This window comes from Triturus cristatus, chromosome 6, assembly GCF_964204655.1.
Source record: "Triturus cristatus chromosome 6, aTriCri1.1, whole genome shotgun sequence".
Classification (NCBI taxonomy): domain Eukaryota; kingdom Metazoa; phylum Chordata; class Amphibia; order Caudata; family Salamandridae; genus Triturus; species Triturus cristatus.
Window position 1 is genome coordinate 892239872 of NC_140589.1, and position 26013 is coordinate 892265884.

The window sequence follows — 26013 nt, forward strand, 5'->3', positions numbered from 1 at the left end:
CAGGTACCCCCAGGTAGTGGGGAAGACAGGACCCTTGATAACTCCCGGGGTCTTCAAAGTGTAAGCAATGAAAATAATCCACAGTTAGACGCTAGTGATGGTGTTGGTGGATGCGGTGACTGGAGCAGGGTGGGTGGTAAAGTAGGTGGAAAAGTAGGGAAAAAAGGCAAGAACCACAGGAGCGTGCCTGGAGGCAAAACTAAAGCAAAAGGAATAGAGAGTGGGGGGTCTGGAACCCTGTTAGGGTAGGGGAAGGTTCTGGAAGCTGAAATAGCGAAAAATATTCCCAGCACTTCCACTATCCCCAATTTGCCCAATGACTATTCTTCCAGTGGCATAAAGGGAGGGAGGAAAAAGAGTGCGACTATATACAACAGGTCAAGATTACCCTCTAATTCAGGTCTTTTTTTTAGGGTGCAACCGAAGGTTCTGACCATTATAAGGCAGGGGGTGGAACACGGAGAGAACGCTGATATTAGAGTCTCTGGCCCACCTGGCTTAACCAGTTTGAGTGGCCCTGCGGATTGTTCATTTGAAGAATCTCGGAATATGATGGAGTCCATTGAAGTAGTGCCTACTGAAAATGCAGAGGGGCTGGAGAGAGCAGAAACAGGGGGTACGGGGGAGATAGAACCAGTCCCTCAGATTTCAGCTGCAGACGCTAATTTTGGTATAGATGGAGGAGGGACAGGCTTAAGGCAGCAGGGGCAGGAGGAGAAGCAGAGTGCCCCCCCCACTAATATCGATGCAAGCGCTCTTCACCTCATTAAGAGAAGACATCAAGCAAGGCTTTGCGGTCTCAGCAGCGAATCAGGGAGAAATAAGGAATGCATGTGAGACCCTAGAGAAAAAGTCGACCTCCTAAATGCTAGAACCGAATCTCTAGAACATTCGGTAGATGAGTTAAGGGTCAATTTAGGGTCTGCAGAAGCAAAAATCCATGACTTACAAAGAGGGGAGGTGGCCCTGAGAGAAAGAATTGAGACGCTGGAAAACAACTCTCGTAGGAACAACCTTCGCATCTTAAATGTGCCAGAGGGGATGGAAGGGTCAGATCTCAAAACCTTTATAATCAAACTATTCAAGGAAGTTTTACCACTGGTTGAGGATACCGAGTTCCTGGAAAAGGACATACAAAGGGTGCATAGGGATCCCTTTCGTCGGAACCCTAATAGGCCAAAACCTAGAAAGATTCTCATCAATTTTCTCACCTACGCAGTAAAGGAAAAAATCCTGCATATGGCTTTAAAATCTAAATCACTTAGAAGTAAGGATTTTTCTTTTGATATACGTTCATATTTATCAAGGGATACTCTAGAGAGGCAGTGGGAGCTTGGTAGAAGGATGGATAACTTTAGGAAAGCTGAAACAGTGGTACAACTTAAGTTCCCGGCTTTCCTAAAAATCATGCATAACAACAAAATGCATAACTTCAAGTTGGTTCAGGAGGCAGATGAACTGCTGGCCACTTTTGGTGAAGGGGTATCCTAGATTCCTACCATAGGAATAAGAGAATGAAGAGACTCCCATAGAATACTGTTATTGGGCGACGCTAGGACAGGTAAATAAATTGGGAAAGGTGGAAGATGTAAAAAAAGGGAAGGGAAGAAAAAAATATATATATATATATATAAATAATAATAATAAATAAATGTACATAAATAAATAAAGGATGAAAGGAGGAAAAAGGGATAAAAAAAAAGACAATTAGGGAAGAGAAGAAAGGCTCTTTCGGTCTCTTAAATCGGACAAGAAGGCACATATGTAACCTTCTCTCTTGTTGATTTATATCACAATTTTTTTTTCTTCTGGTTATTTGAATTTGGGGATTCCACCTTTCTGCTGTTATTAGAATTAGGAGATACACTTTGGTAGGGTAACCTTTTCATTTATATAAAGGGTGGAAGGGGTAGTAGTTCTCGGACACCACACCTGGACAACAACTAGTCCAGATAAATGGGGGTAGGGTTCTCCAAAGGAGGGTAAGAGGAAGTGGTGGAGCACGGGGGAATAAAAAACAAAATCACCTCATTTGCCTTGATATTTTTAGGTTGCATAGGGCTGTTAGTTTTATCCAGTAAGAAATTGGCCGACTCGCTAAGAGTTAGGCATCGTATCTGCCTCGGTCAAGAGAGGGTGCGGGGTACTGAGATTTAATAATATGACTACACTACAGATGTTGTCCTGGAATGTGAATGGCCTGCGTGTGAGGTCACGTAGAGCAAAGATCTTACAATATTTAAAAGATTCGCCTGCGCAGGTCATGGTAATTCAGGAGACACACCTTCTCGAGGCAGAAACAAAAGACATACTAAGATCTCAGAAATGGGTGGATTCTTTTGTTTGCATCAACCAGACGGCCAACATCAGAGGAGTGCTGATTCGCTTTAAAAAAAACAGCTAAAACACAGGTCCTACAATATAAGGGGCACCCAGGGGGGAGATGGATGATTTTGAAGAATATTTTAAGGGCTCCTCACTTTGGTGGGGTATTATGGGCCGAATCAGGATGACTCTTCCAGCCTTCACACTATTTCCTCACACTTATTGGACTTTCCAGAGCCTGTGATTTGGGCAGGAGATTTTAATATTGTTCTGGACCCTAAATTAGATAAATCCTCCAATAGCAGAGCAACAGTACCTTCAAGATCCAGGGTGTCCCTTTTGACAATAATGTCTCAACTGGGGCTCAGTGACATCTGGGGAGAGAGGCCAGGACAACAATTGGGGGTATCCTACAGGAATTTTAAATATAAACATAAGTCCCGAATTGACAATGTTCTGATTAGCTATAGTCTTGGAGACAGAGTAAAAGATATAAAGTATCTGCCATCACATCTGTCTGATCACTCTGGCATTTTGTTGACCTTAGACTGTACCCAAACACAACGTAGAACATGGTCCTTTGATCGGACATTGTTACTCGAAGAAGAGGAAACAAGTTTTCTCTTGAGAGAAGCAAGTCTATTTTTAGAGACCAATATGGGTACAGCCAACATTAATATAATATGGGACACTCTTAAAGCCTTTTTGAGGGGTATGATAACTAATAGGTCGAGCTATAGGTGCAAAAAGTACAGAGAAGAGATTTCAGCTCTGGAACAAGAAATGAGGATAGTGGAGGCAAGAATGAATAGTCAGGCAGGAGTTGGCCAAAAGGAAGACCTAGATGAGTGTAAATCCCTGAAGGAAAAATTGGAGGCCACTCTTCAGGGGAGGCTCATGCGCAGATGGGAGGCTAGCAAGATTGCCCACTTTGAGTATGGGGAAATTACTTGCTTGGAAAACCAAAGCAGACCAGCTCCGCAATCACATAAAGGAAATTTCTGGGAGTAACGGTGCAGCCTCCATATCCTCGGATGAAGGTATTGGGGAGGCCTTCCTGGAATACTTTCAGGAGATATATAAAAAGACCTCCATAGAGGACAAAACCAGAGTGAGAATATGGTTGGAGGAAATCACCTTAACACCTATTAGCGCAGACCAACAGTCAGATTTAGAACAGAGTATAACGCAAGAAGAGATGAGGAAGGTATTGGCAGGCTGTAAAAGAGGGAAAGCTGCTGGACCCGATGGTCTACCAGTCGAATTATATAGATCACTCAGGGAGAGTATTATCCCAATACTAACTAGACCAGTGTTACTCATAGTACGGCCCGCGGGCCGCTGGCGGCCCGCCCGGCCTTCATTGGCGGCCCGCGGACCGTGTTCGATCTTACACTATGCTGGTATGCCCTTCCTTGGAGTAAACAAGGAAGATGGCTGCAGGAGCAAACGTTGTGAATACGCTTGAATACGTATTCACAAAGTTTCCTCCTGCGGCCATCTTCCCTGTTTACTGCTTGCCTGTGATTCGCCTGCCTGCCTCTGACGTCACACCTGGACCCGGCGCGAAGCTCAGGCCCTTTAAAAGTCAGCTGTAACTAGCGCTAGTTACAGCTGACTTTTAAAGGCCCTTTGGTGAGCTTCCTGTTGATGACGTCGTCCTTCCAGCCCGGAGAACCTTCGCAGCAGCCTGGTGTCGTCCTTCCAGCTCGCAGCCCCGGAGAACCTTCGCAGCAGCCTGGTGTCCGGAAAAGCGTCTCTTCGCCTGAACAGGTATGTTTTTTTTTTTGTGACCTCCTCTGATCGTACACTCTTCTCCCTTTCCCTTCGGTTTCCCTTCACTTCCTTGTGACAAACCATTAAGCTTGTTATACGTTTTAGCAACTAGTCAGCTTTGTTCAGGGGCGAAATCCTAGAGAACTTCAATCCGGAGACTACTAAACTCACACTGGCACAAAATAGTTGTTTTGACCACTGCCGGGCCCCGCAGTTGCTTACTGCCACTAATTCCCATCAACCATCGCCCTGCTGCACGTTCACCCCACTCAGCTCCCCAGGCAGGTAAATACCGTGACTAAGGCGGCTGACTTGAGGTGCAGGGGCCAGGCTGGGCTGGGGATTTAGAACATGCACACCTGGAATCTGGAAGTGCCAGGAGAACGTTATGGGCAGGGGGCTGATGAGCCAGACTGAGCGAGTCGACAACCCGAAAAGCAAAGAAGTATACGATGTAGAGATCTGCAATGAGTTCAGGAACATCTGACCACAAAAATTCTGGAGACTACATCCCCATCCCGCAGCTTCTAAATCCCACTGCAGCTGCTGCTTCTAAAAAGCTCTGAATTTCGGACATCTGAGGTTCTGAATCTCTCTTGAGTCACTGTGAGTGGGCAAGAGCAAGGAATGGCAGGGAACGAGGAATTAGCAAGGATGATGGAAATGAAACAGTGCAATCACCCTTGAAGGATGTTTCTGAGGCAGATCAGTGCTTAATTTGGGGTGCCTACACAGCATCTTTGAGGCACCAACAATAAGAGCATTACTCTTGGCGCTCAATGTAAAAACTTCCCATCTTTGACATATGGGCTGGTAGCTTTCCCAGGGATGGGCATCTGGTTAAACCGTATACAATGCACATTAATTTCATCTGCCTAATTCTACCTGGCAAGCCATAATAGGATTGGATTTCATCTTCAGCATTGAAATTTCTCTCTCAATTCTTGATCACCTTTATGTGATACACCTTGCTGAAGACCTCCCTTTAAGAAACAATATCAGGCTTTTTCTCACAGTTTCAAATTAACGCTATTATCCCACTTTGCAACTAGAAGAGTTATGGAATGCCGAAATGTCCCAACTACAATTTAAACAAGTAGTTAGGAAACAGACACAAACCCTCTGTGCTCTTTGTAGTTGCATCTGATTGTGAAATACAGCATTGCCTAATGTTTTGAAAGGTTTTTTTTTTTACTCTAGCTCCGCCCCCCACTGATCCCGCCCCCACTGACTCCACCCCTACCAGTGCGGCCCTCGGCCACTAACCACACTGTAATTTTGGCCCCCGACAGAAAGTTTGTGAGTACCCCTGAACTAGACTATGCCATAAAATATTTTTTGAGGGAACTAGTCCTCCTGCATCATGGAATGATGCTACAGTAGTCCTGATTTTAAAACCGGGTAAAAATTCTTCTATCTGCGGGTCATATCGCCCCATATCGCTTTTAAACGCTGACTATAAAATCTTTACCTCCATTTTAGCGAACAGGCTGGGGATAGTGGCAAAGGATATCCTCCATCCCGACCAGAAGGGGTTTGTGAAAGGGAGACAATTGGCAGACCTCACCCGCGATCTGGTTGGTGCAATTGACATCGCTTCCACCTACTCACTCCCCCTGGCAGCTTTAACCTTGGATGCCTCTAAGGCTTTTGACAGGCTAAATTGGATCTACCTGTCAGAAGTTATGGGAAAATTCAACTTGGGAGACAAGTTTTGTCGCACCATACAGTTGCTAGATTCAGCACCATCTGCCAAGCTCTTGGTTAACGGTACTCTTACCAAGGCATTTAGTATTACCAGAGCGACTCGACAGGTCTGTCCCCTCTCCCCCCTGTTGGTTGACATTTATATTGAGTCATTTGCACAAAAGCTCAGAGAAGATCTCGACATCGAGCCTTTCAGACACAGGGATTGGGAGAGGAATGTGGCATTGTATGCGGATGACATTCTGATATTATCAGCGGATTGGGACACAACTTTCCCAGCAGTAATTAAATTGGCCGGAAGAATTTGGGCAGGTCTCCGGTTATGAGATAAATGCTGGAAAAACAGAAATTATGACTTGGAACATCTTGGGCACAGTCCATAGCATAAGTCATAATATGCACTATCTTGGGGTCAGAGTTGTCCAAGACATAGATAAATTAGCAGATGTCAACTTAATTAGAGTCCTTCGTGAATGTCAGAAGCAGATGAAGACTTGGGCAAATCTCCCTTTGTCTATCTTGGGGAGGGTAAACCTTGTTAAAATGTCAATACTACCTAAGGTCACTTTCCTCTTCAATACAATCCCTCTACATTTCGACAAGGGCACTATTGAAAAATTTCAATGTGAAATAAACTCTTTTGTGTGGGCGTACAGATCTACCAGGAGAGCCTGGAAAAAGCTAAGGCGGCGGAGAGAGAAAGGAGGTCTAGCGTTACCTGATCTTCAATATTATGCGTAGACTTTTCAACTTACATACTCCCGGATGCTACTAAAAACTCCAACTGTCATGGGGAGGAGACATGTTACTAGCTATGTTAAAAGGAGCGGTCTGTCGGAGGCGAGTTTTATGTTTAAATTTGACGATCAAAATTATTTTAAAAAAGTTAAACTGAAGGTCCTACAGGGATTTGCCAGAATATGGGCAAGATTAAAAAACATGACAGGTCTCAACTACTTCTCTAAGCTAGCACCACTCTGAGACTCACCGGGCTCGCCCGAATGCCTTCGGGATAAACTGGCAATACCACTTAAAGATGCGGGACTGGGAGTATGGGGAGATCTTATTAGCAACAAAACATGCATCTCATGGGAAGATTTAAAGAGCAGAGTGGGTACTGGCCTCTCAAGGTTCAGGTATCTTCAGCTACAAAGCTGGGTTCAGTCCCAGATCAGACAGAATAGACATATCGGTGAGGGAAACAGCTTGGAGCAGCAGTTGGTTGAGAGACCAGCATGAAAGAAGGAGGTTTCTTTTTGGTATTGGGCCATAAGAGGGGTGGTGGATGGGGATTTTAAGCTGGCCAACGAGCTCTGGAGCGAAAAGATACCAAATGTACAGTGTGATCTACTTTGGGAGGACTCTTTTAAAAATCTCTTCAGCATAGTCAAACCTGCATGGCTGAAGAGAAATCACATTTTTTCCTTACATCGAGCATATTTATCCCCTCTTAGGTTATCTAAAATCGTAAAAGGCTCTCAAGTCAACTGTAAAAAATGTGGGTTGGCAGAAGCATCGGACTCACATATGTTTAAAGACTGTCCCTCAATCGGTTTGTTTTGGGAAGAGGTTCGAACAACAATGGAGAGTATTCTGAGAATACCAATTCAAATGAACCTATCTCTGATAATTTTTGGTCTTAACAGCCATATTGTAGGATCAGCTAGATCGCTATTATTTTATTAAATTTTACTGGCGAGGAGACAAATCTGTATAAGGTGAGCAGACCCTGTTCCTCCCAAACATTCGGACTGGCTGACCTCGTTAAATGAAACATCTAAGATGGACATGGCTAGAGTCGAAAGAACGTTGCATACTGGGACCTGTTGCTTTGCTGGAAGTAGTTAAGATAAATTCTTAGATCTGTTATGTTACTTTCATTAAGAAAATGTTATAACGAAGGGCGGGTCCAATGATTATGCGTATCGGAAACTCCCTGGACTATGTTGGGTCTTCCCCCGGGACATCGAAAGAGTCCATCTGGTCGTAAAGATCAGGCGGGAGTGAAACCTACCCTCTTTTTCAGGGGGAAAGTAGCAAGTCGGTCTGGAAAGATACCCCTAAAGGCTGAAGGTACCGATAGAATCCATCAGAGTCGGCGCTATCCCAGACCGTCGAGTAGTGGTATGAACAGTCGATTTGGCTATTATGGTTAAAGGCGAATGAGGACAAAAAGAAAGAAAAAAAACAGTCCGATGTGTTTTGTGTTTTTTTTTTAAATTCGGTTTTATTGGTGTTGTATATTGGGACATGGGATGCATTTATTGGTGTAAAGATATTATTGATTTTTTTTTATTCTGGAATAAATCACATGAACTGAATTGGACACTTTTCTTACGACGAGGAAACTACAACACGAGTGAAGCCTGAACCTCCCAAGTCTGCAGTTCTGCCTTTTGAGTCACACTTTTCTTTCGGATATTTTCATTTCTAAAATTGAAAAGCCTTATTAGGTCTCGCCTGAGCCAGCGCATGCGCTGCGCTGCGCTGGCGAGACGTTTAGTGAGTGGGCTTTCAAAAGTCCGACCGGGTGGCATAGAGCATGCGGTTATGCGCACAATGACGAGCAGAGGCGCCATCTGGCTTTCCTCTCTCGTCATGCTGCGTGCACATCGCACACCACTTGCCCGCCTGCTTTCACTTTTCCCGTCGTGCGCGCACCACTCGCATCCTTTTTTTTTTCTTTTAGCGCGCGCGCTCACACAACTCCCGGGCTTTTTTTTTTAACTTTCACTCTTTCCCTCTCATTTGTTAATTGCTCATTTCTCCATGCCATCCCCTTTTTACAGGCCATAACACGTTGTAAAATCATTCTTACCGTGGCATTACTTGCACAATATCATTTACAAAGTAGAATGCGGGGACTCCCCTTTCACTAATCTAAAGCATTTTATCTTGTTCCTCGTGCGTAATGCTGCTTTTCCCCTTTGGAAAAAAAAGACAAGAATGTGCATATGTTTTTTGTGACCGTTCGTAGTTTCAGTTTTTTTTGTCCAGATGACTTGTTAACAATGACGCAGATACTTGATCCGAAAACAAAAGAAACATTTTAATTAGAGATTCAAATGGGGGACGTTAGGCCATAGAAATATGTTTCTACGTTTTGCATCATATAAGAAAGCAATTCTGTTTTCCCTGTACTGTGAATTCAACCTACTTGGAAAGTTCCTAACACATTGCAACCATCAGGTGGCGTAACAGCAAAGCAGACCCGTGCTTTTTGGGTGGCTCGATATTCCGGAAGATTTAGCCGTGAGCATATGTATTGTATTAATTATTTTCCAGTACGAAAGAGCTTTGTAATCCCACTATAAAACACGCTTAGAGGCAGCCACAGATAAGGCAAGGTCATTTTGAAGGAGGCTCATCTTTAAGAAAAACTGTTTATGAACTGAACACGTCTCTCTTTTTAAAAGTAAAAATATACGGCATATTTATTTGGCTGGAGAGAGTTTTTAATTCTTCACTCTTTCCCTCTCATTTGTTAATCTCTCATTTCTCCATGCCATCCCCTTTTTTCTACTGCTCTTCCTTCCTTTCATTATCATCGTCTCCCTTGTGTACCATCTCCTCTCTCTTTCACCCCTTCCATCTTTTTCTTTCTTTTAGTCTCTTTCGTGCTCCTCTATCCACTTGTTTGTCCTTCGACTCTCTCTTCTCCTTCATTTCCTCCTGTCACCCCGTTTCCCATCTCACTCTATCAGTCAGCCTCCTCTCACTTTTCCCTCCTTTCAGTGTCCCTCCCTCTCATTATCTGTTTAATATTTTCCGTTTGCATCCTCTATTTTCTGGCTTTTCCCTGCTTCTATCCTTCTCCTACCCTCTTTTCTCTCTCATTTTTCCCTTCTTTTCTTTCATTCTCTCCCTCTTATTCCTTTCACTTACTTCTGCGTTGCACCCTCTCTCTACTTTCGCTTTCCTCCTGTCACTTCCCCTCTCTCGTTCCCCGTTTCTCTCTCTCTTGCCACCCTTTTACTCTCCCTATCTAGCATTTCTTCTTCCTTGCCTTCCATTCTTTCATTACCTCTTCCTCTCTTTCTCTATCCGCCAATGTCTGCGTGTCCTCCTCTCCCTTCTCTGTCTCCTTCCCCTCTCATTATGTTCTCCCCCTTCACCCTCCTCTCTCCCTGCCTTGTAGGGCTTCTAAAAGCCTATAAATTGCCCTGACAGGTGCATTTGCCTGACACTGGGAATACCCTTGGCTTTAGCTGTTCGCCTTTGTTCTCCGTTGAGAGCTTTTTAGATTTGGCAATGCTGAGACCTTTTTTCTGCTAAACCTCAGGTGTGATTAAATTATATTTGTTGCAAGTAAAAGCGTCTCCAGTCCTGAATGCACGAGCTGTCTGCAGCATGTGTGCTTTTTTGTTGTTTTTAGGAGGCCGCCGGTGAATCACAGGCAGGTTTTCCCAAGCTGGCCATTCACTTTGGATTGATTTACATCTGTTAATGAATTGCATCACATGCCCCTCGCACAGAGAAGCTACCAGCTCCTAAATCACAGGCCCATTTAATGTTATTGTTTCTATTTTTGCGGGGGGGGGGGGGGGGGATGAGAGGGCCATATTTATTGAGCCTGGCGTCGAGGCACGCACTTTGGCCACCCTGAGAAATGAGTGAATACTCTTCAAAGGGGAGCTGGTTTTGATGGCTGGTTAGGTATTTTGGGACAAGAGTACTGGGCCTTTCACCGCGAGTGTGGCAGCTCGGGTCTAACATAGGCTGTGAGTGAATACAAGTATTCACTCTCTTTTGTGTTCAGTGGCTGCCCTAGTAAGATTTTAATACCGGCATTTACATATTTTCTGGTCCTGAATCAGTCTTTCGTGGATCCTGCACCCAACAGGTGGGACCCCTTACACCTCAAATAAGAACACAGCCGAGCCTGCTGCACTTCAGAAAAGTAGTGATACATTATCTCTTTCATCTACAATTCAACTAGTTTTTGAACTCTTAAGCTTTTGCACATATTTTATCACTTAACGTTACCTTCTCACAGTTTAGGAATCACCATTGAATTCTCTACATTCACCCCAGAATTACTATTTCTTTCTGCAAAGCACTTCTGAACATCTGCGCTATAGAAAAACAACAGATAGTACATGTTGTCAATCATTTTTTTTGTTAATGGAAGTAGTCTCCTACACAAACGTTTTTTCTTGTGGTCGCAGTGTAGCAAACCCCAAACACAGCAGCTTCATGCAGTTGTGAATTTTTCACAACTTTATGAAAGGAATTTCGATGCCACACAGTCCTATATGGGGCCCAGTGAAACTTTACTGATAGAAAAATCAAAGGTTCTAATTTCAAGTTACTACAGTAGCACAGTTGAAATGCAAATTAAACTTTTTTATTTTCCATTACAAATAGTTGAAATAAATGGAAATCGCCAAACAAATCAAGTGAGTATAAATAAAAATAGTGAGAGTCCCTATCTTCATGGGGTCACCTGGAGCGAGTAAAATGTTTGACAAAACCAGGCGAAACACCTGTCTATTTGTGCTATGTCATTATAACTCGCCTCTCTTCCTATCTTATTTCTCTCTAGACCTTGCCCCTCGGGTTGGCACCTTTCTTACCAGTCTACATTTAAAACTGCATGCCAGGCTTCTAAAAACAAGCATTGGCATAGCCAATAGGTCTTGCCTTTGGGACCTTATAAGTTTTTAGCCATGCAACAGTTGATGTTATTGCACCAAGGATATTGTGCTGCATAACTAAATACTTATAAGGTCCCAAAAGTGAGACCTGGTGGTTATGCCAATGCTTGTTTAGCATTACCACTTGCATGGGTATGAATGTTCAAAAGAAAAAAGGGGAGCTTTCCCCAAGGCAAACGTGTCGCAAATGGTTATTTTGTTTTTGATTTCTTTGTAGATGCTGAGCGAGGCAGCTCCAGGGAAAATGCGAATTGTTCACGGGGATATTCTTACCTATAAGATGGAAAGAGCGTTTCCAAGTCACCTTCGAAAGGCGTGGGAGGATGGTTAGTATCTGAGTGTCTGTTGTTGGTCGCCGTCACTTACTGTTGATGACCGTGAAGGCAACTGATAGTGAATGTGCTTCTTTTCTGAGGAATGTAACAAAAAGACGCAGCAAGTCCGGTTACCCAAAGAACCACGGCAATATCACTGTAGCAAAGGAAGTAGTTCACTCCGATGGAAGGGTGGATTCGTTGAGAGCGTATTCAAAACGAAAAAGCGAATCGGCCATCAATGAACAACAGAAACCGTACTAATAATCAGGGCAGCTGGAATTATGCGGTGCGGGGGAAGCAAATTATGTGGCAGGGGTGACTAAATCATATATGGCAAGAAAAGGCAAATTATGTGGCGTAATGTATCACATTTTGTTATATCATTACTTTATTTTTATCATTTTTCCAATTGTTAACATTGTCTGGGCAAAGGTTGCACCCCTTTATTACGAGTTTAACACCCAAATACAGCAATAAACGCCAGAAAGGTGTCAATCTTTGCAAAGGGACTTCCACTGCGCAGCAACAAGTGTCGCTGCGTTTTTTTTACCTTTTGAAATGTTTGAGCTAGAAACAAAAGTTAAAATCTGCAGATGATAGATTATGTGGCAAATACTGAAAATCCATAATTATGCGAAAAACGCCAAAGTGGCACAATTGCATAATTCCAGTGTCCCTACTAATATTATGTACAAATGAAAGTGAAAAGATGCCACCAGTTAAGAGAAGTAAAAATGAGAATCCTAAAATATCTTCAATATAAATGTATTGTTTATAGCAAAACTTGAAAGTTTTGTGATGGTGCAGTGCTTTTGGTGACATGTGAGATGCTAAACAGTACAATTTATATAAAAGGACGACGTACTTTCAAGTGAACAATAGGTTGTTTGAACCATTATATAGCACCTATCATTAGTTATTATATAGGTCACACGGTACTCATGGTTTTACTGAATATTAGTAATATTAGTAATAGCAAAGTCCATATTGCATAGAAATTAAGGCGTCATCGTTTTGGCCCCACTGGTTTAATTGACCAAGGCCATCATCGGAATGGAGTCAAAAGACAGTCAGAGCAACCTAAAGAGACGAAAATGGAGTCTTAGTGTCCCAAATTGTACAGAAAATAGCTGTAAAGATTAAGTGGAGAATGAAGCAAGGGTGGGCTTATGAAGTGGCGATCAACAGGGACACGGCAGTGGCAACTGGAGTCCAAAGCGTATGGCGCTTGGGAAACCTATCGAGGATAGTGATAGGGAAAGATTAGAAGGTGTGCCTGCGTGGGACTAAATTGAGACCAACCATAAAATGAAACAGCAAAAAATAAGAGCATAGGTGGTATGGTGTGTGAACAAAGCCCATTCTGAAGATCAGCCAGGAAAGGGGGGTCAGTCATTCAAGGAGAAAGGCAACACTAGGGTAAGGTAAGTACTAAGGATTGCCAGTGTCAGGAGTGTGAGGGGGTAAAAACAACTGAAGTTGATTAAAAAAAACCTGTCTTTAAGAGGACCGGGTGGACAATCATCCAAAATGCGAAGATGAGATGACTGTAAACAACGGTTACTGGAATGCTCCATGAGGGGAAGCTGCTGTCCAGGGGCGTAAAACTGGCAGAGCCATGCATGAGAAAAATGACGTTTAGGTTGGGGTAGGTTAGTAACCTCTGCAGTGATGAAGCTGTATGGCAGTGTGGTGTGGGAAGGTGGCAGGAAAAAGAATAAATGAATTAAACAGAACACAAGGGAGAATGAATTCACATTGCGCCAGAGGGTCAGAACTGCCTGACCCGAGAATAGGGTCCACAATAAAGAGGCACCAGTTGCTTGCTGACAACATCACTAGGAACGTCCATATGGACAGTAAAAGAGGATATCACTTTGGGCACCCTGTATGTGATGGGTGATGTAATGCCCTTCTTCCAATACCCCCTACTGGCTCAGGCCATTCGAGGACGTTTTCCATCAAAGGAGCAAACTGGGGCTCCATTGACAGAAAGCTAGAGGTCGCCCAGACCCTAAATAGGGAGGGATGGTAGTCGGTCAGTTTGGTGAACAGGGTACGCCATCATGTTTGTGATGGAATACCCTCTCCACCAAACGCTAAATCCACCCCTACGTGCTTTATAGATGCTAAGAAATTGCAGCCTTCAGAAAGAAGAGGACTCGATTTTGCACACTGTATTACAGGATCTACAAATAGGACTCAGGAAAGGCATTTATAAATAACAAATCCTAGACCCCAGACCACCTCCTTCTCTCATCTTTCATCTACTTCAACCTCAGAGCTATAGGGCAGCATCAGAACGTTTTCTGCCACCAAGATATTTATGGTAAGGGAGCAATCTGCTTGACCCATATACCAACACCACTAGAATATTAAGCATAATCAATCAATCAATGAGGGGTTGATAAAGCGTGCTACTCACCCGTGAGGGTCTCAAGGCGCTGGAGGGGGGGGGGATGCAGCTCCGGTTCAGTCGAAGAGCCAGGTGGTTCTTCCTGAAGGTGTGCAGGGTCGGGGAGCGTCTGATGATAACTGGGAGCTTGTTCCAAGTCTTGGCAGCGAGGTAGGAGAAGGCTCTTCCACCTGCTCTGCTTCTGTGGATGCGGGGGGTCTCTGCCAGGGCGAGGTCGGCGGAGCGGAGGTTCCTTTTGGGTACGTGGAAGGAGACTCTCTCGTTGAGATATTTGGGACTGATGTTGTGGAGGGATTTGTACGCCTGGGTGAGAAGTTTGAAGGTTACCCTCTTCTCGACGAGGAGCCAGTGGAGGTTTTGTAGGTGTTGGGTTATGTGTTTATGCCGAGGGGTCCCGAGGACTAGTCTGGCTGCAGCGTTCTGAATGGTTTGGAGCTTGTGTAAAAGAGTTCTGTTGATTCCGGTGTAGAGGGCGTTGCCGTAGTCCAGTCTACTGGTTATGAGTGCGTGGGTGATGGTCTTTCTGCATTCGGGGGGTATCCATGTGAAGGTCTTTCGGAGGATGCGAAAGCAGTTGAAACTGGTGGAGGCGACGGAGTTGATCTGCGGGTCATGGTGAGGGCAGAGTCAAGGATGATGCCGAGGTTCCGTGTGTGGTCTGTGGGGGTGGGTGGGCTCCCGAGGGCAGAGGGCCAACAGGTGTTGTCCCAGGTGGAGTTGGAGGGTCCTAGGATGAAAACCTCAGTCTTCTCTGAGTTGAGCTTCAGGCAACTGTCTTTCATCCAGGCTGTGATGTCCTTCATTCTTTCCTGGAAGCAGATTCTGGTGTCTTCCGGGTTCTTTGTGAGGGATAGGATGAGCTGGGTGTCATCGGCGTATGATACTATGCTGAGTCCATGCTGTCTGACGATGGTGGCGAGGGGAGCCATGTAGATGTTGAAAAGCGTGGGGCTGAGCGATGAACCTTGGGGTACTCAGCAGTTGATCTCTGTGGGTTCAGAGAGGAAGGGAGGGAGTCTGATCCTCTGGGTTCTGCCGGTGAGAAAAGATCGGTTCCAGTTGAGGGCGGTTCCTCGTATGCCAGCGTCGTGTAGTCTGGCTGCGAGCGTGCGATGTGACACAGTGTCGAAGGCTGCTGAGAGGTCTAGTAGTATGGGGGCTGCAGTGTGTCCCTGGTCGCGTAGCATGCGGATGTTGTCAGTGGCGGCGAAGAGGGCGGTCTCGGTGCTGTGGTTGCTGCGGAATCCGGACTGGGAGGAGTCTAAGTTGGAGTTCTCCTCGATGAAGGTGGATGAAGGAGGTGCTGCTAAAGTCTCTCGGTGACTTTAGCAGCGAAGGGGAGCAGAGAGATGGGCCGGTAGTTATTCAGGTCTATTGGGTCGGCCGTGGGCTTCTTGAGGAGGGGTTTGACTTCCGCCCGCTTCCAGTCGTTTGGGAAGATGCCGGATTTGAAGGAGGCGTCAATGGTCCGTCCTAGTTCGGGTGCGATGGCGGCGGCCCTATGGTATTTTGCTTAGATTTGTCGAATGTCAGGCGCGGTTGGCGGGTATCAGGCTTGCCCATTGCTGTCTCGCAGCGCTGACTATGGAACGGAGCCGCCGCTGTCCCCAAACCGCAACCCGACTGGGTGTCGCCAACAGCCGCAGTCCCGCGCGGCAGAGTATGCCCTTCCATGGATCAGTACGCTTCGCCGGTCCAGCTGCGGCACAGTTCACCAGCCGCAGGCCGCCCTCAGCGCGACCACTGCACTGTTAAGATCCCAGGTCAGGGCTTCGCAGCAGCACCGCACGGCGTCAGCAGCGCTCCGGCCTGGCAAAATGGCGTCGCACTCAGTGCCTCCAAGGCGCAAACGCCGCCCGTCACAACAGGCACATGCACCGGACCTCGAGGGGTTGCGGCCCACTAACGCTTAGTCTCAGGGTCCAGGCAGCAGGCACTTCTCCCCCATCCGCAGCTGCAGGCAGACCGCAGTCACCGGGAGCCCCCTCGTAGGCAGCCGTATCTTCGCTGGTCCTGGCGCGATGGTCGTCCTCCGTCCCCGGTCCCAAGGTACAGCGCCGAACCCAGCGCTCAAAGGAGAGCAGAAGCGCCCCACGAGCACAGCACGGGTTACCTCGCCGGGTGGATTGGCAATTCGCACCCAGCTCACGGTGTCCCACAGGGCCTCTCTCCGGTCGACAGCTCAGGCCCACGCGCCACGACCTCCGTAATGGCCTCCAGGCTCCTCCAAGCGCGGGGACACAGAGCGCCCTCCTGGCGCTGAATTTCTGCTCCGCCAGCAGCGAACCTCAGCCCAGGGCGCACCGCCACCGGATCCCAGCGTCCCCCGAGAGGAAAAGTCAGTGAGGCAGCGCGCGATCAGGCCCGGGGAGATCAGCCTCACACCCTCGAGCAGCACCGCGCCGCTCTGGGCATCAGTCCCACGCCAGTCCCCGGCTTCCAGGAGGGTCGCAGGCCCCGCCTCCGGTGCTCGCTCGGCAGGCCGATAGTCACTGCAGCCGCACTCGCCGCGGCAGGGATCCCCTCCGGCCGGGCCCCCACACCAGGTGTTCAAGCGGGGGCGAGAGGACCGAGACCAGGCACAATTTAGACGGATAATCGCCGGATTAATTTGCTCGATCGGCGGAGCTGCGGTTTCAGGCAGCCATTCCGCCTCGCAGCCAAGCCACGCCCCGCGGCGGCCCTATGGTAGATGTGTGGTAGCAGGGGTCCGTGGGAACTCCCGAGTGAGTTTTTTTCATGGTCACGGTGATGTGTTTGACGGTGGTAGGATTCCAGGAGGTAACGGTCGGCTGGTTGTTGGTGGTGGGGAGGGGGGTGGTGTCCGTCATCTGATCGTTGAAATTGTCATAGAGGGCCTTGATTTTCAGATGGAAGTAGGAGCTGAGCTTGTTGCAGAGTTCCTGGGATGATGTGATGTCCGTGGCTTCGCTGGGGGGTCTAGTGAATAGCTGTAGGACTTTGAAGAGTTCTTTTGCGTTGGTTACGTTGGTGTGGATATTGTTCTGGATGAAAGTCCGCTTGGTGTCTCTTATCTGTTGGTGGTATTCCTTCAGGGTGTTTCTCTGGTTGTTCAGGTTTTCAGTGGTTTTCTGGTTTCGCCAGGTCTTCTCGAGGCATCTGCAGGAGCGCCTGGCTTCTTGGAGTTCGGTGGTGAACCAGGTGGCCTTCAGGGGGCGTTGTTTGGCAGGGTGGCGTAGGGGTGCAAGCTTGTTGGTGCAGCTGGAGATCTAGCGGTGGAGTTCTTTTGCTGCGGAGTTGGCGTCGGTTGTTGCGCAGGGGGTGTCTAGGAGTAGGGTGGAGTTGGGGTGTTCCTCTGTGATCTTGCTCCAGTTCCTTTGTGGCGGGCGAGGGGCGGGTTTGGGTGCAGTGGTGGTGTTGAAGGTGAAGTGTACACAATGGTGGTCCGTCCAGAGGGGCTGCGTGGTGTGGCTGAAGCGGATGTTAGTCCCTCCTGCGAAGATGGGGTCGAGAGTGTGACCTGCTCTGTGCGTGGGGGTGGTGATGAGTTGCTTCAGTCCGAGGTTGGAGAGGTTGTCGAGGAGGGTGGTGGAGTCGGAGTCGCTGCGGTTGTGGAGGTGGAAGTTCAGGTCTCAGAGTAGGATGTAGTCCGTGGAGGCGATGGCATGGGGTGCGACTAGGTCGCCGATGGTTGTTGCGGACTGGGTGCGAGGTCCCGGGGGTCTGTAGGCGAGGGTGCCGCGTAGCGTGGTGCTGGGGCTGGTCTGTATCGGGAAGTGGAGGTGTTCTGTGTTGGAGTGGTGGTTGCTCGTGCTGGAGGGAGGTCTTGTGTGCGATGTAGAGTCCTCCTCCTGGGCGGTGGGGGCGGTCCTTTCTCTGGATCTTGTATCCATCGGGGATGGCTGTAGCGATGCCGGGCCGGAGGTGGCGTTTGTCCAGGTTTCCGTGAAGAAGGCAACGTCGGATGAGAGGGTGTCGATCAGGTCCCAGATCTCCATGGTGTGTCTGTGTAGGGATCGCACGTTGAGGAGGATGCATGTCAGGGCTTCGGTGGTGCGGGCGTACAGTGGATCCTCGGCGGTCGAGGGGGTGCTGTTGATGGTGAAGGATTGTTGGCAGTGTCTGCAGGAGAACTGTCCATGGGTAGTCTTAGTTGCGGCTCTTTGGCAGTCGGTGTGTCTTCCTGGGTTGAGAGCGTGGAGGGCGGCGGAGTCATATTGGCGGGGTCTCAGAGATCCAGGTTTCCTGGTGCTGGTCACGGTCGGGTCGCGGACGGGCGCAGGCGGGCTTGCCTTAGGCGTGCCTTCGACGCTCCAGCGGCGCGCCCGCTGCATGTGTCCACTGCGTGACCGCACAGCGGTCGCCATTAAGTAGGGGAGGGGGAAGGACGTGCAGCTGGTAGGCGGGGGCGGGTTACGGCGGGAACAGAGTCAATTACCACAACAGAGGAATACAATGAATGGGGAAATGAGGAAAAACAGCGTTAAGTGAAAAAAACAATCAGGGCACAGCACTAGGATAAAAGCCACCAAACAGCGGAAAAAAGATAAGGGGGAACAGCGTTAAGGGATGCAATGGGGCACAATGCAGGGGGGAAGGGAAAACAGATCAACAGAAAAAAATCACCAAACGGACGGCACAGGCAGCGAGGCAATAGGGCACAATGCAGGGGGGAGGGAAAACAAATAAACAGAATGAAAATCACCAGTCCGACGGCACAGGCAGCGAGGCAAGAGGAAGCGGGCACCAGCCAGGTGCAGATTCAAACCCTGCCTGGGTGGGGCTGCAGGCAGCGCACAGCACGGCGGAGCTGCAGGGGAAGAGCAGATCTCTGACCGAGGATCAGGGGTCTTGACTCGCTCTCCCCCGCAGCGGTCGCCATTAAGTAGGGGAGGGTGGAGGGACTTGCAGCTGCGAGGCTGGTGCGGGGGCGGGTTACAGCAGGAACGGAGTCAATTAAGCATAAGCCGGATCTTCTGGCTGTTCAAGCAAATCCAGTTTTGCTTCTTCCTGCACTGTGTTTCCTTCAGACAGTTTGCTACCTGATAGCATTTCCCAGATTGCATTCCAGTTTGAGATGGATCTGTATGTCTTCCGCATAGATGTGTGTGGTAGATCATGTTATTCGATTTCAGGCTAATGGCCCATGGGGGCATGAAGATGACCCTCTGAATTACATGTTGTGCTATTCACTGAAAAGCAGTCAGACTCCCAAAATGCTTGCTTAAAATAGTTGACAGAGCAGCACATGGCAGGTGGACCGTCACTGTCCGTGTACAAAGTAGATCGATGTACCCATGTTCCTCTTCACAATAGGTCAGCCTGTGGTCCTCTTTCTGCATATTATTGGCTAGGATTTGAGCAGTTTGGTTAGCAAACCTCCCAAAAAACATTTGTGCCCCCTTGCCATGGAAGCCTCACACTTGTTGTTCCCTCAGACTCCACCATCAAATAGTCTGTGGTGCGTGCAGTGCTATCTATAGTAAATAGGTAACTCACGGAGGTTAAAAACTCTTGAATGTAGTAGAAGCTTATTCTGCAGAAACCCCTGTGACTCCTTGCAGCTAGGCACACAAGAACAAGGGACCATATGCAAGGTAAACAAGTTAGGAACTCTTGCTGACATAGTGAGGATTCCATTACAGAGACAAGGTTCAGTAAGGTTAAGGAAGACATATCTAGCAGAGATTACTACATATCTCCTTTCCTTCACAGACATCACTAATAACATTAAACATGATCTACACACAATAACAAAACCATCTAATAAAACAATCCCCTATTACAAAACATTTAAGCCCAAGAAACCCCCAAACCGACCACACAGAAGGGAACGCACACACATCAACACACAAGAGCATACAATGTATAAATGAGAACAATACCCAAGGGTCATGGAGAAAGAGTTACTGGGAGACTTCAGAACTCTTATCAACAGGCAAACCCCCTCCTCCCCCCCCGTTGTTGGGCTGCAAACAGCAGGTGGTGGTTCCGAGTCTCCTAAAGGTCCTTCAGCACCCCTTACCAAATTCATATTCCAATAAAGCAACATCTTTCACAAGAAGCCAACTAGTAAAACCTCCTTTTTTTCCTCACTTGAGAAAGTCCACTTATCTTTTTTTTTTTTTAAACTAAAGCTACCATTGTGAGATTCTATGTTTGGCCATTTTCTCACTTTACCCAATCATGCCAATAGCTTTTACTTTATATGGGACCCAAAATATGACAACAAACATCTGGTTTAACCCTTAACCATTCATCCACATTTATCAACCTCCCGGTTATCTCGGCCCTGAGCTGCTACCTGTGGATCCACATCAAACATCCACGTAGGGTCTAATTTTGTGCATGGTGACCAGCTCCTCATCATCTCATTGGGTGACTTCCCTGTGATGGAATTCACTGTGGTGCGAGGAGTCCACAACATGTCTTTGGTGGCATCCTGCAAATTGAGGCCTGATGTTATTGCCAATTCCATAGTTCCCTTCACCTGCCTGTTTATCCTTTCGACCTGATCATTCCCTTGCTGGTTGTATAGGGAGATGCAACCAAGTTTTACACCACTGTTACATAAAAACTGACACATTTTGACCAAGGTTAGTTGAGTTCTCGACTCTGTAACCAGAATCAACCGATACCCTCCGGCCCAAAAAAACACTCCCAGCATTCCTATGGTGGACTGCATTGTTATGTTCCTCCTGAATACCACATCAAACCATTTAGATTTGGCATCCACCAAGAAAGCTGTGTATCTTCCATGTTCTTTCAGAAATGCAAAGGAGACAATAAAATCCAAGCAAACTGTCTCCTCCAGTAATGGAGACCTATCTAGCGGAATTTACAACACTATCCTAACAGAGTTTATTGCTTGTCGATAAATACCTCCAGCTCCATCCATCTAGGATTCATATAGGCAATTTGGTTTTAACCTTTTTGTTACCAAATCATTGGAGGGCTTTTGCATAGTATTCCAATGCCTTCTTCATTGGATGACAAAAATTCCTGTAAAAATTAAAAGTGATCATTAAAAAGAAAGTTAATAGATTTGGCATTTTTTGTGATTGGCATATGCATTAGATATTAATTTACATCTTTTTATGATTACACCTCAGCTTCAAACAGTGATCTTTGCAAATGACAGCCTGCATATAAACGATATACCAAAGATATGTGCAATAGACCTACATAAATTTACACTTCCATGCTGGATGTGAGCTGCCTGCAAACATGGGCGTTTGTCAGTAACTATACCCCAAAACGTAACATAGATAAGGACATTTACAGCTTTGCCAAGACAGAATCCGGTATTATCTCCTCACTCTTGTGGCATTACCAGTACAAGAAGCACCGATAATTTTGGGGAGACTACTGCGGGATGGCCTCTGAGTGTCTCCTGAGAAATCATCAGGCATCGCATACCCATATTCAGCAGTCATTCCCCATTAGTCTTGTATTTCACCCAGACATTTTGCCGGCTTTTGGCATCCGAAGTGTTCAGGTCAATCACTTTTGATGAGTCAGTTAACCCAGATAGGGATGGTAACTCCGATTACTGACTATCAGGATTACCAAGCCACTCTTAACGAGGGTCTAAGCACTTAAAATATGTGCAGGCCAAGAGACCAGCTCCTAATAAACCTGCAGTCTGTACTGGACCAATGAATGATTTGAGTTTTTAAATAATTAGGTAGGGTAGAAGTAGTTTTTTTACCAATTTACTTACATTTGACATGCAGAGGGTTACAGGTGGTTCTCATTTGCATATGTTAGAATAATGTTATGGGGTTGTATGACAGAGGCACGCACGGCTGAACCATGCATGCCTCTACAACGCGGTCCCAACCACGAATGCGTCTTAACCATGCATTCCTTTACCACGCATGCCTTTGCCACTTACTTTCATTGTAAAGGCATGATGGTTAAAGGGATATCACCACTACCTCGCCCCCGCCCTAAGTCCTAAAATCCTATCCCCTTACCTCGTCCCCCCTGCCTGAAGCAGAAAATATAACCCTTACCCTCCCAAAAACTACCACCCTGACCTCAGCCCCCCTTGCCTAAGCCCTAAAACATACCCCTGCGCTGCCCTTAAAACTACCCCTACCCCCGCCCTGAGGCCTAAAATCCTGACCCCTTTACAACACCTGCCCGACTCCCCCGTCCTGAGCCCTAAAATTGCCCCTAAAAACCACCCCCCAACACCAAAACCTAGGCCCGCACCGCCTTTACCTGTCTGTGTCCGGAACTTCCTGTTCCGATGCTTCCTCTGCCCGACCATCCAGGTGGTTCAGGTAAGCAGGGTTACACTTGTGGGGAAACAGCACACATGGCTCAGCCCGCGTTGTAAAGGCCGTTTCCCATTTAGTTGACCTGCAGGAAGCAGTCCAAGGCTTTCAAAGGGTTACGTTGTTTTTAGGAGGGCATAAAATAGTGTTAAATTTATGTTTTTATCCTAAACTGATGGTAGATCTTTGTTGTTAGAGAGGGCTGTATAGTGTCACAACTTCTAGTCTAACAAGTGGAATAAATACTTTGGCAGTGCCTTCTCTGGGAACACATGTCATAACGAGATGAAGAGCTATCTAAACATTTAAGCCATGCCACTTGTATTGACTTATTTTGAGTTTAAAACTTTGATGGCTAAACTTCTGAAATATTTTCTTTTCATACAGATCTACCTGGTGTGCATATTATTGGAAATTTGCCTTTTAGTGTTTCCACGCCCCTTATTATAAAGTGGCTTGAAAATGTAGCCAACAGAGATGGGCCTTTCACCTATGGCAGAACACAGATGACTCTGACTTTCCAGAAGGAGGTGGCAGAGGTATGCTTCCTAAGCTTTTTTCAACTAACTGGCATCAGTTTTTACATTACATTTTAGTATGTTTTGATGTTAGCCTTCTTTCTACCTTGTTTTTTTTCTGTCTGAGAACTTTGCTTTGGTTCACCATTGTTATGCCAAATATCCCAAAAGGGATTTTTCAAGAAGCACCTTTCTGAGATCTGTTTGAGCACCTTTCTGAGATCTATTTGGTAATCTTTCGACAGAGGTTAGCGCTGGTGAATTATGAATGAGCGTGTTCTAGCGTTGGAGCAGATGGAGGCGGCTGGCATAAACCAGCCTGGTGTTCCCACAGCCATTTAAATCTCTGAGCTTCTGATCCAGGGAAACTTCACAACCTCAGGCACAGGAACCAACAGGAGGGAGGGACTAGACCGTTATCTTCACCAGATACACTTCCTAGTCCCAAAATTGCATGAATTTCAAAGATTTTGATAATTATTCCAACCTACCAATTACTCGTTTTAATTTGTTCTCCAAAGAAGGTATGCACCTGTTCTTACAGCCAGCAAAATGTATAACTTCTTGCTGCCGGCTTTGATTTGTATCCCTACCCTCATAAATATCAAAGGAAATTTGAAAAAAACACTTTTTTAAAACCTCCTTCTACTACTAGGATACGCACCTTGAGCCTAGGGACTGCAGACCACTGCATTGTGTATTACTGATGATAGTACTCGCTCACATAACACACTCCAGATACTCGAGCCAGGAAGATGGTTTCCTGGCTTTCTGGCAAAGACCATATTGGACATACCCTTAATGCGTCACCTAGGACACACCTGAGCCCATCTCAGAGACCAGACCTCTCACCTGTGGCTCTGACACTGCCTGAATGCAACCGCAGCAGCCCTACCAAGTTCCGTGCATTGTGGCGCACATTTTACTGCTGTTGTTCACATCATTGCCCTAAAATTCTGTCACACATAATGGCTATATCCTGATATGAGTGATGACTTGCAAGGCACTGCAGATGTCAGAGTGGTGATTAATTCAGCAGACTGCTTGCATTTGTTGTGCTGACCCAGGCAGAAGTACTAAGCTGTGTCAAGCCCGCTGTTTATTTACATTCTGTGCGTTCAACTCTGCTTCTGGCACCTTTTACCACAGAGAACCAGTTAGAAGTGAGCTTACAGCCATTATGACTTATAGCCTGCCACTGCATGTCCCTGATATCTGGATTTGTTGTAACCTCACTTAATCCTCTCCCTGGCCCTACTTTGATTGGTTTGTCTCCTATGGGACTGTATCACACACATACTTGGTAGCTGCCCATGGAGTCAGGTCAAAACGCTGAACTCGACCTCCTAGACATGCTTGGCACTGTCCGGATACCTCATTCAAGAGGCCTGGAGCTGCTGGTAGCAGTGGATTCTAGTCTGAGTGGGCAGTGTTGTGAAAGTGGCAGTGTTTTCTATGGTAGAAGACCCATTAGCAACATAGACTTGAATACGGTCCCTGTAAGGCCAACATTGAGTTCAGTGTGCGCGCTCCTGCTCTGAGCAGCACTGAGATTGTGTTTGCATCTGTTGATTGCGAATGAGACGTCCTCTTGCACCATCCATTGTGGCTGAGAAGTTCTCCACTTGTCAGAGTTGTGCTCCACTGTGGCAGAGAGCTCAAAGTGGATTGATGGAGTCTGAACCTATTTTGACAATGGTACTAGGTTATGGAAGTTCACAGCACTGCAGTGACCATCTGTAAATATATCTCGAAACCTGCATCAAGGGCCGAACCATGCGTTCGAGGCATATGAGCTGCAGATTGTACACTTTTGCATAGATCGCCATCTGGTGTTGGGCCCGGATGTTTGGAGTTTGTTTTTGTTCTTGGACAGTCTTTGGAAGTCACGAGTTCGGTGACTCCTCCTTCGGTCCGTACTGCGCATGGGCTTCGGCTCCATCCTCAGATTGTTTTTTTCCGCCATCGGGCTCGGATGTGATACTTCGTGCTCCGGCTTCGAACTTTTCTGGTTCCAGCCTCGACGGAAAATCCTCGTTCATCGAGATTCTTCATCTTCTTCATCTCTCGTAGAAGCACTTTATCGATTCCACACATCGGCACCGGCCTTCGGGCCCTCCTCGACTCCGGTCCCGGCCGATGGAAAGGACTCCGTTCAAAAAGTGCCCAAAATGTGGGTCTAAATTTCCCCACACCGACCTCCATCAGGTGTGTAACCTTTGCCTCCCTCCAGAACATGAGGCCAGAGACTGCCCCGCCTGCAAGTCTTTTCGATCAAAAAAGACCATCCGGGATCGAAGAGCTCAACGCACCATGGCGCACTCATCGACCTCGGCTCCACCGGACATCTTCGGAGACGACACCGGAGCTTCGGGGCAACAACACACCGAGCAAGAGGAAGACATCGTCAGCGCTTCCGAGGCCGACGACTCCGACCTGGAGGACATCACACCGGCGCAGAGGGTCGTGAGTACTCTACCCCCTCCCACCCCCGCGCCCATATCCAAAGAGACTCAGGTTACACCTTCGCCTCCGGGCCTAGGGAAAACCAAACATGCAGCTTCTATCACCCCACCTTCGGGCCCGGTGTCGAAGCATCACAAGTCTCACGGCAGCTCGGGCTCGAGCCAGCCTACTCCTGGTGCCGATAAACACCGTTCGGCACCGAAGAAAGTGACACCCAGCTCGACTCCGAAGCCACCGGTGCCGAAGCCTGGACTCTCGGTGCCGACGAAACACAAGCATAAATCCCTCGGCACCGACGCTCCCGCGTCGAAGCCTACCTCGACGCCGAAAAAAACGGAGGTTCCAAAAAAGCATGGCGCAGAGAAACCACCCAAGTCCTCGGCTCCGAAAACATCGGCGCCAGCGGACGATTCGGCGCCAACGGAACTATTTACACCTGATCCTTCTCAAAAAACCTTATCAAAGGATCCAAAGACTGGGCTCTTGATTTTGTCTATCAAGAAAAGACGTCTTGACACACCAGCTCCTCCTCCACCGCCGAAACGGAAGGACTCTGCCACATCTCCTCTCAGAGTGCCCTCCCCA

At 47.2% G+C, this 26013-nt stretch overlaps 1 protein-coding gene across 1 annotated transcript in view; it reads left to right on the plus strand.

Moving 5' to 3' along the window:
* TFB1M (transcription factor B1, mitochondrial) overlaps positions 1 to 26013 on the plus strand; it is a 437604-nt gene that overhangs the window by 112569 nt on the left and 299022 nt on the right. Inside the window, exons 5-6 of the mRNA XM_085611532.1 lie at positions 11683 to 11791; positions 22832 to 22983. Coding sequence (XP_085467658.1) covers positions 11683 to 11791; positions 22832 to 22983 — 261 coding nt within the window. The remainder of the gene's footprint in view (positions 1 to 11682; positions 11792 to 22831; positions 22984 to 26013) is intronic.